Consider the following 15,903-nt stretch of genomic DNA (forward strand, 5'->3'; position numbering starts at 1 on the left):
GCAGTATTATGGATAAACACATTTGACTACATAATACAAAGGCTTAAAACCAACTTGCATTGAAACGAATATGTTTGTCTTTGCTGTGGAGGTCAGGGAGAGGAGGGAATATTGTTCTGGGGCCAACAGGACACAGGTGGCTGGGGGGAGGGGGGAATGTGCTGGTATGTGAAGGTTTGGCCGTCTTTCATCCAGTGGATCAAGGCTTTTAGAGGGGGCCCACCGCGCTGCTGTGTGTGACAGAGTAGAGGAGCCCAGGTCAGGGGATGTGTCTTGGGTCTTATGAGAACACACTGGGGTCTGTCACTGGGTAAGGCTGCATGTGCGTAGCTTACCAAGGTTACCAAGCTTGCGCAGTGCAGTGCAAATCAGGCAATTTATATTTAGCCTTGTGAATGGCGCGCTATGGATTATGTCTTGGGGCCTCTCGGGTTTCGTCTTCAGTGGATTTGGGGTGTTGGGAGCAGAGCTCCCGGACATTGGGACGCTGCCTTTCAGGTGAGAGGCAGGTTGAACACATTTCTCGGACGACCCCTGAAGACAAGGTCTCTGCCTGTCACATTATATACTGGCATTGGAGAAGGTGTTCATGGTCTCACGGACATTTACCGTTCTGCTTCTGTAAAGGGCTCAGATATCTGGAGAGTCCAGACTGTGGACAAGACTTCGAGGAGGACGTACAGTAGCATTTGGGCTGTCTGGCCAGGGCTGTGTCGAGGGTGAGTTGGGAGCGTCTATACCCACAACAACAGAGGACCAGAGATACAGCAGAGATTTTTGCCACTGGGTGCGTGAGAGCATAATTCACCCGCTGGAGTCATGGATATACTTGCATTAGATGCGAAGAACCAAGGTACTGGTGACAATGAGAAGAAGGCTGCACCAAGGGCCAGGCCAAAACCCCCCAAAAAGGCCAAAAGGATAGTATACTTTGAGGTGGAGATCTTGGACGCCAAGACAAAAGAGAAGCTTGTCTTGTTTGACAAAGTGAGTGTTGGTGTGAAAGTGGGTTTCAAATTGGACCCGGCCATATCCTGCATAGCCTAATGATTTTTTGACAGATAATGTTCACGTAACTGACACATTTACGAGCTATTCACTTGACACTTGGGTCACGTCCATAGTAACTGATAGGGTACAGTCGGTGTACACAATGGCATGCAGTTGGAAGGAACTTCTGGGAGGCTCATATTTTATTGTAGTTTATCGCCTCTCACCGTGTCTTTTCTTGGAAAATTCTTCGAATTAGCTCAGGCAAAGTCAGTGTTTAGTTTGTGATGAATTGAGAGAGAGAGAAAGAGAGAGGGAAGAGAGAGAGAGAGAGAGAGAGAGAGAGAGAGAGGGAGAGAGAGAGAGAGAGAGAGAGAGAGAGGACAACATGTTTGTACTCTCAAGTACTAGTGAGTCATCACTTTGAGGGAGGAGGGGTAATTTTACAGCTAATCATCTCCTTCACAGACGGCTTTGCCAAGTGTGACCATTAACAGCTTGGTTTCTGTTGAGGTATGAGGTAGTATTTCAGCTATGAGGTGAAGATCCCCTCTCACTGGACAGAGATTGTTTCTTTCTCTCCAGTTACAGTACACTACAGTATGGGTCTGGTCCACTGGCCAATAGGCAGCCAGAGGGACACATGTTTGCTTTGAACCAGATAGTCAGTGTGGAATATATATATATATATATATATATATATATATATATATATATATATATATATTCCCACATTCGCTATGGTGAAATCTAATCTAAAATGTACTATTCCGTTACGTTTAGGAATAAGGTTCGTTTTAGACATAGCTTCACTGAGGTTACGTTTAGGAATAAGGTTATGTTAGGAATACCTGGTGGCGACCGTTCCGAGCGTGTTTTAGGGCGAGTGTTCTTGTGTTCTTCTCTCTACTCAACCTATTACCACCTATGCCATATATACTTTGTTGTACGACCAATAGCAAAAGTAGACGACCTACAAGCTACAACTATAAGCTCACAGCTTGTGAGCTTACAGATTTGCTATTTTCACAATATTTGGGAAAATATAATATAATAATGAATAAATTGTTCGCCTATAATGACATGGCCAAAATAGGGACACAAGGTTGAAAGTTATTAGATATTAGTGATGATTGCACAAACATATTGGATAGCTTGGCCTGTGGATGAACATTGAACCTCTTTGTGTACAGGTGGAGCCAACAGCTACTATTCTAGATATCAAGGCAATGTTCCATAAGTCATGTGAGTATGTTCTCAAGATAACAGCGTGCAATGTATCTTAGACAGTTCTATAGTCTTTCCTTGTCTTTGTAACAAAACAAAATTGAACCGTTCATCAAAAGTAAAGCCTCCTGCCCCCCTTTGTTTTGTTTTGTTTTTAGATCCAAAGTGGTATACAGCTAGACAGTCTCTGCGTCTGGATCCCAGTAAGTCTCTAATATCTCCATAATGTATTTGCATTTGCAGAATTCAGCTCAATGCCACAGATTCTGTTGGAATCGCAAGTCAGGAAGTGAACAGAGTTATCTTAACTGCATGGTTTTTGAATTCTCTAATTTCCCTAGAGACCAAATGTCTGAGAGATGAGGAAATTCTCGGGGAACTCCCTGTCGGAACCACAACCAGCTTTTACTTCTGTGACCTGGGGCCCCAAGTCTCCTATACAACTGTAAGCACACCTGGACATAATGCATGTATGGTCAGTCACATACAAGGGTCATCGCCAATGCCATGCTGGCTTGCGGTGGACATTTTTGCCACGGACATACAAAACGAGTAGACAAACATAAAGAGGTAGCCCTAAATGAGCACAGGCCTGTAACTCTGGAACCAAATGGACAGAGTTATCCTTGAAAATAAAATGTAAAAGAAGAGCTGCTGCCCTAGTGGACTCCTAATTAGAGTTCTCAAATTCTGCCCGAACCCGACCATACCCGAACCCGACCGACATTTAGGGTAGGGTAGGGCCTAAAATGTATGCTAATTTGTAGGGCCGGGTAGGGCCTCGGGCTCATTGAAAAAAGAAAATATATATTTTTATTATTTTATTACTATTACTCTGTGATAGACCCAACCATACCCGACCCGACCCGACGTTTTCGGGCCGGGTAGGGCCTAAAATGTATGCTAACTAGTAGGGCCGGGTAGGGCCTCGGGCCTGCCCAAGTGCCCAGTTAGGGCCCAGTTAGGGCCGGGCCTTAATTTTCAGGCCCATTGAGAACTCTACTCCTAATGTGTCATACATATTGTGAAGGAAACCTGGAGACTGACATTCAGTAATTGGGACTGAATAATATAATAAGAACATTATAATGGTGTGTAAGGACATGTCTTGCCCCGGACACATTTGTCATATTGATGACCCATACGCACACGCGCGCGCGCGCGCACACACACACACACACACACACACACACACAGGACCCATGTGTGGGTCACGGACCAATGTTTATGGGTCGCGAGTAAATATCCCCTACATTCTGTTTTATAGTTTGAGCTTGTAGATCGTTTATTTTCACTAGTTTGGGTCCCGGGGAGACCTCACATTCCTTCTTTGGGTCTCGAGTTTAAAGGTTGGGGATGGGATCCACTGCTGTGTACACAGTAGTTTCTCTAGTATTGAGAATCGTACTTCTTGAACGTGAACAGACTTGCTCGCACTCACTCAATCAGCCTCAGTCTTGCATATAAATATCCACTCGGGGTGACAGATATGTGCTCTATTCAAGGACACATAATCTCGTGCCCCCATTGCTCTCACAGGTGTCTATCCCTCTGACCACTCAATCAACGTCCAACCGGCGCTGATGTGTCACCAACACGTCACCCATTTTCAACCTTATCTTCATATACATTGGTCCGCGCTGATTATGAGACGGCTACAGTTCTGTTCTAATAGGCTAGCTTGCACGTTGTCTCAGGGATCACGGGCTGTAGACAGTCCAGAAACCGACCTACCGATGACATCATCAGAAACTGGCCTACCGATGACATCATCAGAAACCGGCCTACCAATTACATCATCCGTGCATGCTGAAATAGAACCCATTGCTCTTCATCAATAAATGACCATTGATAGAAACAGGTCTCAGAGGCTCGTTGCAGGTCATGTTCTACTTGCCCAAAGGTCATGTCCACTTGCCCAAAAATAAATCCTACATTATAAAATTACAGGTAAAATGTATGCTTGTAGAAAAAATTCATGTTAAATCCAATCGATAATTACAGAGTCACTTTGATAAACAGAGTAAACTGCCAGTTGTAGAAGCATTGTTCTCCATGAACAGACTATAATATTGAATGAAGACGGAACGCACTTGCCCATCGGGCAGCCTGAAAGCAAACTCCACTTGCCCGAATGTTTTATTTGCTTGCCGCGGGCAGTCGGACAACCATTTGTGTCAACCCCTGATAATAATTATAATAATTTGCTCCCATACAGGAAATTTGTCCTCTACCTCTATCCATCCTTAACTATTAGGAGCAGTGGGTGCTATTAATACAGTGCTGGGGGGAATAGTTTGGGGTTAAGTGTCTTGCGCAGGGACACTTTGACACATAGACTGGGGCTGGCGCGCCAACCCAGGGCCTTTTGTTTCACAGGTGGCCTCTCTAACCACTCAGCGTTGGCCGTCCCTGATGATGTCATTGCTAGGCACCAGCGGTGTAAGGTAACTAAGTAGGCCTGGGCGGCTAGGGTAGCGGCACCTGACAGCGTGTCGCGGGTTTGACTCCCGATCCCGATGACCTTTGCTGTGTGTCACTCCCCTTCTCTCTCTCTCTCCCCCATTTCCTGTCAGTCTACTGAGGTAAAAAGCCCCCAAAATATATATCTTTAAAGTAACTAAGTATACGTACTCAAGTACTCTACTTTGAGGCATTTTTTTACTTTACTGGAATATTTCCTATTTTCAATACTTTTACTTCTACACCATTACATCTCAGAGGCAAATATTTTACTTTCAGTTACTAGTTACTTTTGGATTATTATTATTACAAAACATACATTACCCACTTACTTCAGCCCTATATACATTTCGGCCATTCTAAGAAAGCCGATCTACGAGCTCACAACGCGACACGTTGTGAGCTTGCAGATCTTCTATTTTCACAACATTCTTATACCTACATTTAAAAACTTGTGAAATAGGCAATTCTGCTGAGTACTTTTACTTAGGTAAAACAAAAATGAATAGGCTTCTTTTTCCACCCCTGAGCGGTAGTCATCAGTCAGTCAGCTGCAAGGGGTGTCGCACCAAATTCTGTGCCCTGGGTACAAGGATTCACAGCGGGCCCCCCATGAATGTTCTTCATAGGGGGAGGGGGTTTAACCCATTTAGACTGGGAACGCATTATTTTGTGCTTTAACTATTGAAAAATAGCAGATATACAAGCTCACAGCACAGTGCCGCGCTGCGAGCTTGTAGATCTGCTATTTTTGAAAAATTGTGAAAATGTGTCATTGTCTTTGAATATTTTTGACCCGATTCTATAAGTGTCTTCTAAATATTTCTATGTCAGTGGTGACACATGTGAAGGACCCCCAAAATGATATGTATTTGGCCACAGACCCCCATCTCAAAATATTTAGTTCCATGGACCCCTCCAGAAGCAACATTTGAGTTACAAATGTTCGCTTAAAAAATACATTTTCAAAGATTTGCACACTTTTTCACAACTTTTCAAAAATAGCAGATCTACAAGCTTGCAGCGCGGCACTGAGCTTGTATATCTGCTATTTTTCAATAGCCAAAGTATAAAATAATTCCAGGCCCCTCCAGCTTGGGCCCCAGTAACTCAGTCCCACTACCCCCCCTTGTGACGCCCCTGGTCAGCTGTGCTGAGCCAGGCCTCGGGCAGAGGTGCTGATTCAGAGATCTATTCCACCGTCAGCTGCAGCGCAGCCTTGCTTGATCATATCACTGGTGGCATGCAGGAATGTCAGGCCCTCTGTCACTGGCAGCCTCTCTCTGGCAGCCTTTGCATGTTATTATTACACAAGAGTTTTCTGCAGCAAAACCTTGTTGTGTTTTGTTTGAGTGTTAAAGGGGACATCCAGAGACAAACATAACCCCCGCTTAATTTGCCTTTTTTCATAAATGTTCCTACCTAGTTTGGTGGATTTCTGTTGCTCCTCATCCGAGTTTTGACGACCACCTCCTCACGGCTGGTGATGGGACTCATCCAAAAGAGCTTATTTTGGCCGTTCCTAAGTTACTTTTTTCTTCATGAATCGTCTATTTATAGTTCCCTGAGACCACCCGAAGTGTTTTTAGTCCACCGCATATTGACCCGGATGAGACCCGGGCTGTGTTTACTTTCCAGAGAGCTCAAGGGTGATCTCGAGCATGTCGCGAGATTCCCGGTTACTACGCTTTTAGCTTAACTTCTTTTAGTTCTTTAGCGCAAAGAAGGCTTTCCCCTAGAGTCATTACAGCCAGTATATACACAACAAGGCATCGTGGTATAAATACAATTAAAAATAGCTGCAAAAGAATATAATCTAGTTAGTCTGTTGATCGCTAGAATCTAGTAGTATGAATGAGAAGATAACGTACACTTCTACTGTAGTAAGCTTCTAGAATAGCCTTAGTTACGTAGCTGCGTAACTAGCATTTATGAAAAAGGCATCCTCCAACACTTACACTGTTGTTTATGTTTTGGTCTGGATGTCCCCTTTAAAAATAGCTCTATATTATTTGTTTGTCTCCCAGTCTCTCCAGTTCTTTAATAAACAGAAACTTTACTTTAGGCAATTAGGTTATTACACGTTTCTGCGCAATAATAAGATTATATAATAGCCTAATAATATATATTACTAGTAAGACACCTCAGGGCGACATGCGACCTCGCCCTTTAGGCCAGATGTCTAATTCTTGGCCATCTGCCAGTGATGTATATCGGACCAGTTACCCATAAATGGAGACCCCTGGTACCCATATATGGAGATATGCTGTGAGAGCCCAAACATGCTTACTCAGGTATTCGCTATGTGAAAGTCCTATGATGTCTATATACAGTATATGTGGCCGATGTGGCGTCCATATATGGGCATCCCCTTATGAAGTCCTGTTAGATATGGTCTTAATATTGATGACATCAGGGAACTCCATATATGGGCATAAAAGGGATTCTGTTAGTGTGACATCACAGTGAAGCCAGAGCGTGATGTCAGAACGACAAACCCATTCTGTTAAGAGTGGTTCCCCTGACATCACAGTGACATCAGAGCATGATGTCAGAGCGACAAACCCATAGAACCAGTGTCAGGCGTTATATACAGAGATACATACCGTAATTGCCGGACTATAAGCCGCAGCTTTTTCCCATGTTTTGAACCCTGCGGCTTATACAAAGGTGCGGCTAATATAGAGATTTTTACAGCTAACAGCCAGTTAGTTAGTTTTACAATGGTCTTTAACAAGGATATAGACTTTTACTGCTAACGGCCACCAGGGGCACTCTAGCGAGAAGCAGGAAGGAAGTCCAGCAATTACGGTACATACATACTGTACGGACAAGCTGTGACCGTTCTCATACTAAACTTGCGAGTTGCGACCTATGGTCGCAACTAAACTGCGACCTACTGTCGCAACAATTTGGCTTTCCTTTCCTTTTGTACATGTGCAGGTATTCTTCACGGAATGTACCGGGCCGCTGATCCTCTATCTGATGTTCTACCTCCGCATGCCGTTCATCTACCCCCCCAAGTATGACTTCACCAGCAGCAAGCACTGGGTCGTACAGTAAGTGTCGACAGTCGGCCTGCATTACTCCAAGGATGCTGTGTAATTTTGTCGCTGCGTATCACCACCCTGACCCCTGCCTTTGCACATAATATGTCCCCTTGAAACGGGCGACGGTAGTGAAGCACATCGGCCCCATACTGTTGACTCGGGGCCAAGCGTAATGGGACTGCCAATGTATTAATCAAAAGCTCAAACATGTAACGCTGATGGTTCTGTACTGTGTGGTGTCACGTTTCCCCCCCCCCCCATCTCTGCTGCAGCCTGCAGGGGTGTCGCACCAAATTCTGGGCCCTGGGTACTTTGACTATTGAAAAATAGCAGATATACAAGCTCACAGCGCGGCACCGAGTGCCGCGCTGCGAGCTCGTAGATCTGCTATTTTTGAAAAATCGGGAAAATCGAAGGTTTTTTTTAAAAACCTATGTCAGTAGTGCTCATATTTTTATATGTTAAGGACCCCCAAAATTATATGTATTTGGCCACGGACCCCATCTCAAAATATTTAGTTCCAGGGACCCCCCAGAAGCAAAATTTGAGTTACAAATGTTCGCTTTAAAAAATACATATTTTCAAAGATTTGCACACATTTTCACGACTTTTCTAAAAAGTATATGTATATCTGCTATTTTTCAATAGCTAAAGTATAAAATAATTCCAGCTGGTCCCCTCCACCCTCCGCCCTAGTAACTCAGTCCCACTCCCCCCCCCCCCCCCCCCCCCCTTGTGACGCCCCTGTTAACCCCCCATCTCTGCTGCAGCCTGGCCTGCATCTGTCACTCCCTCCACTACATCAAGAGGATCCTGGAGACCATGTTCATCCACCGCATCTCCCACGGCTCCATGCCGCTCCGGAATATTTTCAAGGTAAAAACAGAAAGTCTGACTTGTGCGCTGAGTGACCTTTGAAACCGTGACCACTGTGGTTATTTACTGCCCGTCGTAACGCAACACCGCGTCACAATTCGCCGAACACTCAAATGTTGAATTCTATATATATACTTATACTACTTGTAAATATACTACTATATTTACTTATTCCTGTAAATAGATACGTACAGTGAGCACATAGACATGGATAAGTAGGGCCCATCAATCATGCACACAGCAGCTTCAATAGTCTCAAATTGACTAACGTAAATACTTTTCTATTATATTACCTTCTACTTTCCATTGTTGTTATTCTGATATTATTGCTGCTACACTGTTGAGGAACCAAGACCAAAGACGTTTATTTTTGTGTACTCGTATAAACACTTTCAATCTTGAATATGTTCTATGTACCGGGGTATATGAATATGGGGAATTTTGACTTTAAACCCATTACATTTTAAACCCACAGAATTTTAGATTTTTGTGTTGTCTATTAAAAAATAGCAGATCTTACAAGCTCACAGCGTGTCGCTTCGTGTCGCTCTGCGTCTGCGAGCTTTTATAGTCCATCTGCTGTTTTTTAACATATTTTATGAAAAGTCTGAGTTTGAAAAAAGTGTGAGAACTACTGATGCAGGAGGCATTCGTAGAATCAGCCTCAGGTCTTTTTTTCATAGTGCCTTCCTGTGTTGCAGAACTGTGGCTTTTACTGGTGCTTTGCAGCTTGGATGGCGTACTACATCAACCACCCTCTCTACACCACACCCTGTAAGTAGGCAGCTTTGATGATGGAGAGGGCCACTTTATTTTCGCACTCAATCCAGAGGGCCACAATGCATATAAAGTCAAAAATAGCAAAAATAGCCGATCTACAAGTTCACAACGCGTTGCAGTGAGACTTGTTTTGAGCTTGTAGATCTGCTATTTTTGCTATTTGAAAGTGCATGTGGCCCCTGGCCCGCCAGTTGCCCATGTATGCTGTAAGTGAAAGATTGTTCTTATGTTGAATGTTGATGTCCTCGTAAACCTTTTATGACGTACTCTACTATATTCACAGTTTATGGGCAACAACAAGTGAAAACGTCGCTTTATGTTTTCCTGGTAAGTCTGACAGTAATATATGCCTTTATATACAGTCAAATCCTCAGTGTCAATTTGTCCATTTATTAATCTGAGAATGTATAAATGTAACCAACACCTGGACACTTACGGGATCATTTTAATGTGAACATTCTGTAACAGGACCATCTTTTTTTATGTCTCTGTCTGCACAGTTCTGCCAGCTGGGGAATTTCTCCATAAATGTTGCCATTCGTAATCTCAAACAAGCAGGTGAGACCCCTGCCCCTGCACTTGTAATAACAGTTCACTGTCGTTGGACGTTCGTTCATCATCTCTGATCAGGGACGTGCTGGCCATTGGAAAAAGCGGGACAACTCCCGAACGTCCGGTTCATTCCCGGCGGGTCCAGGCCGGCCATTAGGAAGAAAAAAAAATGTCGGCCTTCGTTCCATTTTGGGGGCTGGGCGGCCAACAAAGTAAATCGTCACTGTCGGGCAGAAACCTTGTATCTCCAAGTTTCAAATGTATACATTTTTTCGCAAAGCAAAGCCCTGCTTCATCATACAAGGCTGTTGCACAAAAGTAGTGAAAACAGCAGATCTACAAGCACACAATGCCTCGCGGTGCGAGGCGCTGTGTGCTTGTAGATCGGCTGTTTTCACTAGTTTAAATCATTTTTAAAATGATAAATACAAAACAAACGGTTTTGGACATATAAGGTTTCCACCCGACAACGACGAAATATAACTAAAAAAAAAATGAGGGCCTCTCCAACTCTTTTTCCCGGGCTGAATCAGGGGCCCAGCACGTCCCTGTCTCCGATGAATAAAAACAATGCACTAATTCAAGGAAACACTCAGCCATCATTTCTGCTTAACTATCTTGGCAGGTTCAAAAGCCAAGAAGATTCCATACCCAACTAAAAATCCATTCACGTGGATTTTCTTCTTGGTGTCTTGTCCAAACTACACATACGAGGTGAGAAACCATTCCTGCATCTCGTGCCATTCATTAAAAAGCCATAATTGTCTCCACCAGCCGAAGGCTTGGGGGAGAGTATGTTTTCCCCTTCGTCCGTCCGTGTGTGCGTGCGTGCGTCCGTGCGTCCGTGCGTCCGTCCGTGTGTCCTCGCAGTTTGTGTGCAGCTAATCTCAGTCGCCGTTGGCACGGTCGCTGCCAAAGTGAGCACACACATTCCCTGGATGCCAATCTAGAATCTCTGCCCTAAATTTTTCAAATGGGCCTTTTCTAGCGCCACCTAGTGGCCGATGTTCGCAAAACACATTTCTGTGCACTACTCTTACAGATTTTGTCCAAAAATCCTACAAATCGGTAGGCAGTATCTCGACAGTCATGTGATCGACACAGATCTGTCCGATTTTGCATATTCCTTCCTGATTGGCTAAAATTGGCTTCCAAAGTTTGTAGGATTGAGCCGTTTTGAACAAAATGCCTCAAATCCCAAACGCAAAGTGCAATTAGCATGAAATCGCGCACACACGTTCCCACTAGGCCGAGGAAGAAATGCCACTTAATTTTTTTTAAATCAGCCTCATGGTGGCGCTATAACAGGCCGATTTGTGGTTTTACCTATAACTCCATCGATCAGTTTCAAACTTTGTAAGCGCACTCCCTAGAGGCTAAGGATAAACCTTTGCCCTGCATTTTTCACATCAGCCTTTTATAGCGCCACCTTTGGGCAGACTTATGTAAAACACATTTTTGGATATTACTCCTTGAGATTTTATCCAAAAATCACGCAAATCGGTACACAGTATCTCTATAGTCATGTGATCAAGTCCGATCCGTCTGATATTTCATATTCCATCCTGATTGGCTAATATTAGCTTCCAAAGTTTGCAGGATTGCTCCGTTTTTGAACAAAATGCTTCAAATCATCAACGCAGCTTGCGATTACCGTGAAATTTGCCACACATATTCCCACTACGTCAAGGAACAAATGCTACCTTTTTTCACATTGGCCTGTTATAGCGCCACCAGCAGGTAGAGTTTAGCAAAACACATTTTTGGAACACAATGCTTCAAATCATGCATGCAGCGTCAGATTTCCATGAAAGATCTATGGTGAAGAACACATGCCACCCTTTTTACATTGGCCTATTATACAGTAGCACCACTGGGACACACGGCCTGGTGGAGACCTGTGCTCGGAAGAGCACTGCTTCTAGTTTCCACTGCAGTGGACTTCATTCATGTGAAGTGGAATGTCCAACATATCCTGCTGCTATAGGATTGCTCCGTTTTTGAACAAAATGCTTCAAATCATCAACGCAGCTTGTGATTACCGTGAAATTTGCCACACATATTCCCACTACGTCAAGGAACCTTTTTTCACATTGGCCTGTTATAGCGCCACCAGCAGGTAGAGTTTAGCAAAACACATTTTTGGAACACAATGCTTCAAATCATGCATGCAGCGTCCGATTTCCATGAAAGATCTATGGTGAAGAACACATGCCACCCTTTTTACATTGGCCTATTATACAGTAGCACCACCGGGACACACAGCCTGGTGGAGACCTGTGCTCGGAAGAGCACTGCTTCTAGTTTCCACTGCAGTGGACTTCATTCATGTGAAGTGGAATGTCCAACATATCCTGCTGCTATCCAATGGCCTGCATTTTATCGCTCGAATTTCCAATGCAATGTTAACACCATCTGCTGGTTGCTGTGCTAGCATATTACCTTATGTTGGCTTCTACTGTACTATGTGCATGTGTTCTGTGTTCTGTGTTTGTTTGTGTGTGTGTGTGTGTGTGTTGTGTTGTGTTGTTAGCTATTGATGAGGCCCCCCCACGCCACCGCCAGCGCACCCAGGCCACAGTAGCCACACAACATCGCACACAGAAGTTGACTTATAGTCATGACTGCCTGCTATTTATATATTATTATTATATCACTACTAGTCCAGTAAAAATAAAGCTGAGGTTGGAAAAAAATGTGTTATTTAGTTTTTCAACTGATTCTGACAGGAAATTAGGTCTACTAGCCAGGATAAAAAATCTACCACAATCTGCTCACTGCAAATACCCACAGTATGCTGAATCCATTGCAAGCATTTGTTTTGCACAAAAAACATTCATTGGCCCCAGAGAACGCCCACAAAACTGATGAAAAGTGATGACTCATCACTTTTCATCACTAAACCATCATTTTCTGGGGCCATTTTTAGCCCAAGGAATGTTTTTTTGTGCAAAACATATGCTTGCAATGGATTCAGCATCATGACAAACCCCTAGTTAGACCCCTCACATCCTACTTAAAGCAGATTTTCTTTCTGGGTATTTTCCTCCTGTATAGAAAGTCGATGGGAGCCCAACTTGATTTGGCCACTGTGGGTATTTGCAGTGAGCAGATTATGGTAGATTTTTTATCCTGGCTAGTAGACCTAATTTCCTGTCAGAATCAGTTGAGAAACTAAATAACACAATTTTTTCCAACCTGAGTGGATTTTGTTCCTAGAATTACTAGACTATACATAATGTTATAGCTTTGACCTAAATGGCGTTATATTAACTTATTATAAATTAAGGTTATATGATTATTAAAAAGTGTTATAGTGAAACATAGCTAAGGCCTCCCCTGGACATACCTCCCCTACCTCCACCCCCCAGCCACATAATTACAATACAGCCAACATTATGAAGAAAACTAAGAAACAGAACAAAACAAAAACAGACGAAACAGGACACTGGTGTGTATAATCGATCATCACTTGTGACAATGAGTCACTAACCGCGACTCTACTCCCCCCTCCTGTTCAGGGACGGATTAACCACAGTGAGGGCCCCTGGCCTATAATTTTTTAGGGCCCCCCCGACCCTCCACTATAACCCCCCCTCCCTCCCGACTCGCACTACCCAGCTCATCTGTGGGCAAAGAAAGCACCTGTAGACAACAGAGGAGGGCCCCACACATTTGATTTTTAATTAACCTATACATTTAACTTTAGTAAATTGTTAATGACCACATGGCCCAGTTCCCCCAAGGGCCCCTAAGAGCCAAGGGCCCCTGGCAACGGCCCCACTGGCCCAATGGTTAATACAGCCCTGCTCCTGTTGCAATAGATTACCAACATTTGTGTCATTTTGCAAGAAATAAATTAAAGGACTCCAAATGTTCTCAAACACATTTGCTTTTTTCCCGAACAATGTAAGTTAACTTTTCCATGGACATAGATGAGGACATCTGCTTTAGCCACGCCACTATTCGGGGTCCATTAACATTTTTCCAAGTCTCAAAGCGATTGTGTGCGCTTTGCTTGCAACATACACATGTCTATAAGTGTGAAACTTTCTCGCTCACAGCTGGGCACATGGATAAGCTTCACGGTGATGACCCAGTGTGTTCCTGTGGCGTTCTTCACCATCGTGGCCTTCGTCCAGATGACCATATGGGCCAGAGGCAAACACCGTGGCTACGTAAAGGAGTTCCGCGACTACCCCACCCTGCGCGCCTCCATACTCCCCTTTGTCTTGTAGAGCCGCGCAGAGAGCACCCAGACCAGCCCACCCACACACCCGTATGGCCCCTCAAGGGGGTCAAGTCCATTACAGCCTGCTCAGCAAGGGATCCTCCTATTCTGCTTTGGAATTCGGAATGTGCGTCCTGGAGTTACAGACAGATGGGAACCATGAGGAGGCTGCATGCCATTTACTTGCTTGCCACTCCATTATGAAGGAGCTGCTGGAACGTCTCCATTACAGGGCCTCAGATGGTTGGACTGGGGGCGGTCGCGGCACTGAGGAAGCTGATGGAACCTTATAGACTTTAATTAAAACGCAGTACAGTCTTAATGTAATGAAATCTACTGGAGGTGGATGTGGCGTCGAAGAGCTTTTTTAATTTTTTTGTTTTAACTCTGCTATACTTTATCAAATGTTTAGCCACTTAAACCCTATTTTATACTTTGACCCTTTGAAAATAGCTGATCTCTATAAGCTCACACAGGACCACCGTGGATGCGTTGTGAGCTCGTAGATCTGCTATTTTCAAACAACTGTGAACATTCTTAACGAATCTTGTCAACATTTTTGAAAAATGTTGATGAAAAACATAGGGATTCCAAGGTCAAAGGGATTACAGATTATTTTGACTCTTGTTTCAGTAATAACATTTTGATTTTAGTTTAGGGCAGTGGTTCTCAAAGTGCGGTCCAGGGACTCACATGGTTCCATGATGAGGGGGTTCTAAATTGACCCTTACAAGTCTGTAACTGACAGTATACACATGGAACCAAATGGAACATTATGGGTCCATTTGGTTGCATTTGCATACTGTCTGAGTTAAGAGGGGTCCTTGAAATGTACACGTTTGATTACCACTGGCTTATGGCAATGATATTATTAAACATGAAATCTTCTCACCAAGCCAACAGCCAACAACTCACAGTCACCATCTCCTCCATTTAATACCAGTGCAGTCTCTTTACATTGTACATACAGCATAGGATGTGTTTTCTCTTTGTTCTGGTAAAAATGTCATTGTTCACTGTGTCACATTGTTATGTTGAATGTACAGCAGGGGTCTTCAACGTTTTCAGGCCAGAGACACCTTAGTTGAGAGATGAAGCATGGACCCCCACTACATATTGTAGAACTGTGTTGCAGAATAAAAATGTTCATAGATTTCTTAGACAGCTTAGACTTGTTTGACAGCACTGTCATCATGTTGGAGTAATGTGTATTTTCAGACATTTAACCACTTGAATGTCAAATACTTAGACTGCTCTTCATCTCCCTCTACAAACCTCTTTGCTAAAAATAGACGATCTACAAGCTTACAACGCCTCAAAGCGCGAGGGGTTGTAAGCTTGTAGATCTGCTATTTTTGGCTAATGTTCCACATAGAGATGCTAGGGTTCAAATGGTTAATGTAAAAAAAAGAAAACATGATCATATCACACAAAGATTTGGCAGCCCCCCTGTAGTAACTCTGAGGACTCCCGAGGGGTCCCGGACCCCCTGTTGAAGACCCCTGATGTACAGTATTTTTGGTAAAAAATCTAAAATAGTGAAAATCCGATCTGCTACGCGACACGTTGTGAGCCTGCGGATCGTCTATTTTCACTATGTCATACAAAAATGTATGTAGGGACTTAAGTGGTTATGTTGGTGTTGGAAACCATAAGTACACATACATGTATCTTAAGATTGTTGACTGATTAGCACTGAAGCAAACTGTCACCAATTGTCACAACCTCAAGTGT

General features: G+C 43.7%; 1 protein-coding gene across 1 annotated transcript; it reads left to right on the top strand.

Moving 5' to 3' along the window:
- Nucleotides 1-819: 819 nt before the first annotated feature.
- Nucleotides 820-14,176, top strand: LOC308283259 (very-long-chain enoyl-CoA reductase-like; the record flags this gene model as incomplete). Its single annotated transcript, XM_080723649.1, has 11 exons — nucleotides 820-987; nucleotides 2,184-2,235; nucleotides 2,376-2,420; nucleotides 2,559-2,662; nucleotides 7,624-7,739; nucleotides 8,501-8,606; nucleotides 9,308-9,380; nucleotides 9,670-9,713; nucleotides 9,887-9,944; nucleotides 10,564-10,652; nucleotides 14,003-14,176. The coding sequence occupies 11 exons, from the start codon at nucleotides 820-822 to the stop codon at nucleotides 14,174-14,176; spliced, it is 1,029 nt and encodes a 342-aa protein (XP_080579775.1).
- Between the last annotated feature and the right edge of the window lie 1,727 nt (nucleotides 14,177-15,903).

This window comes from Nannobrachium achirus (assembly GCF_963921795.1).
Source record: "Nannobrachium achirus genome assembly, chromosome: 4".
NCBI lineage: Eukaryota > Metazoa > Chordata > Actinopteri > Myctophiformes > Myctophidae > Nannobrachium > Nannobrachium achirus.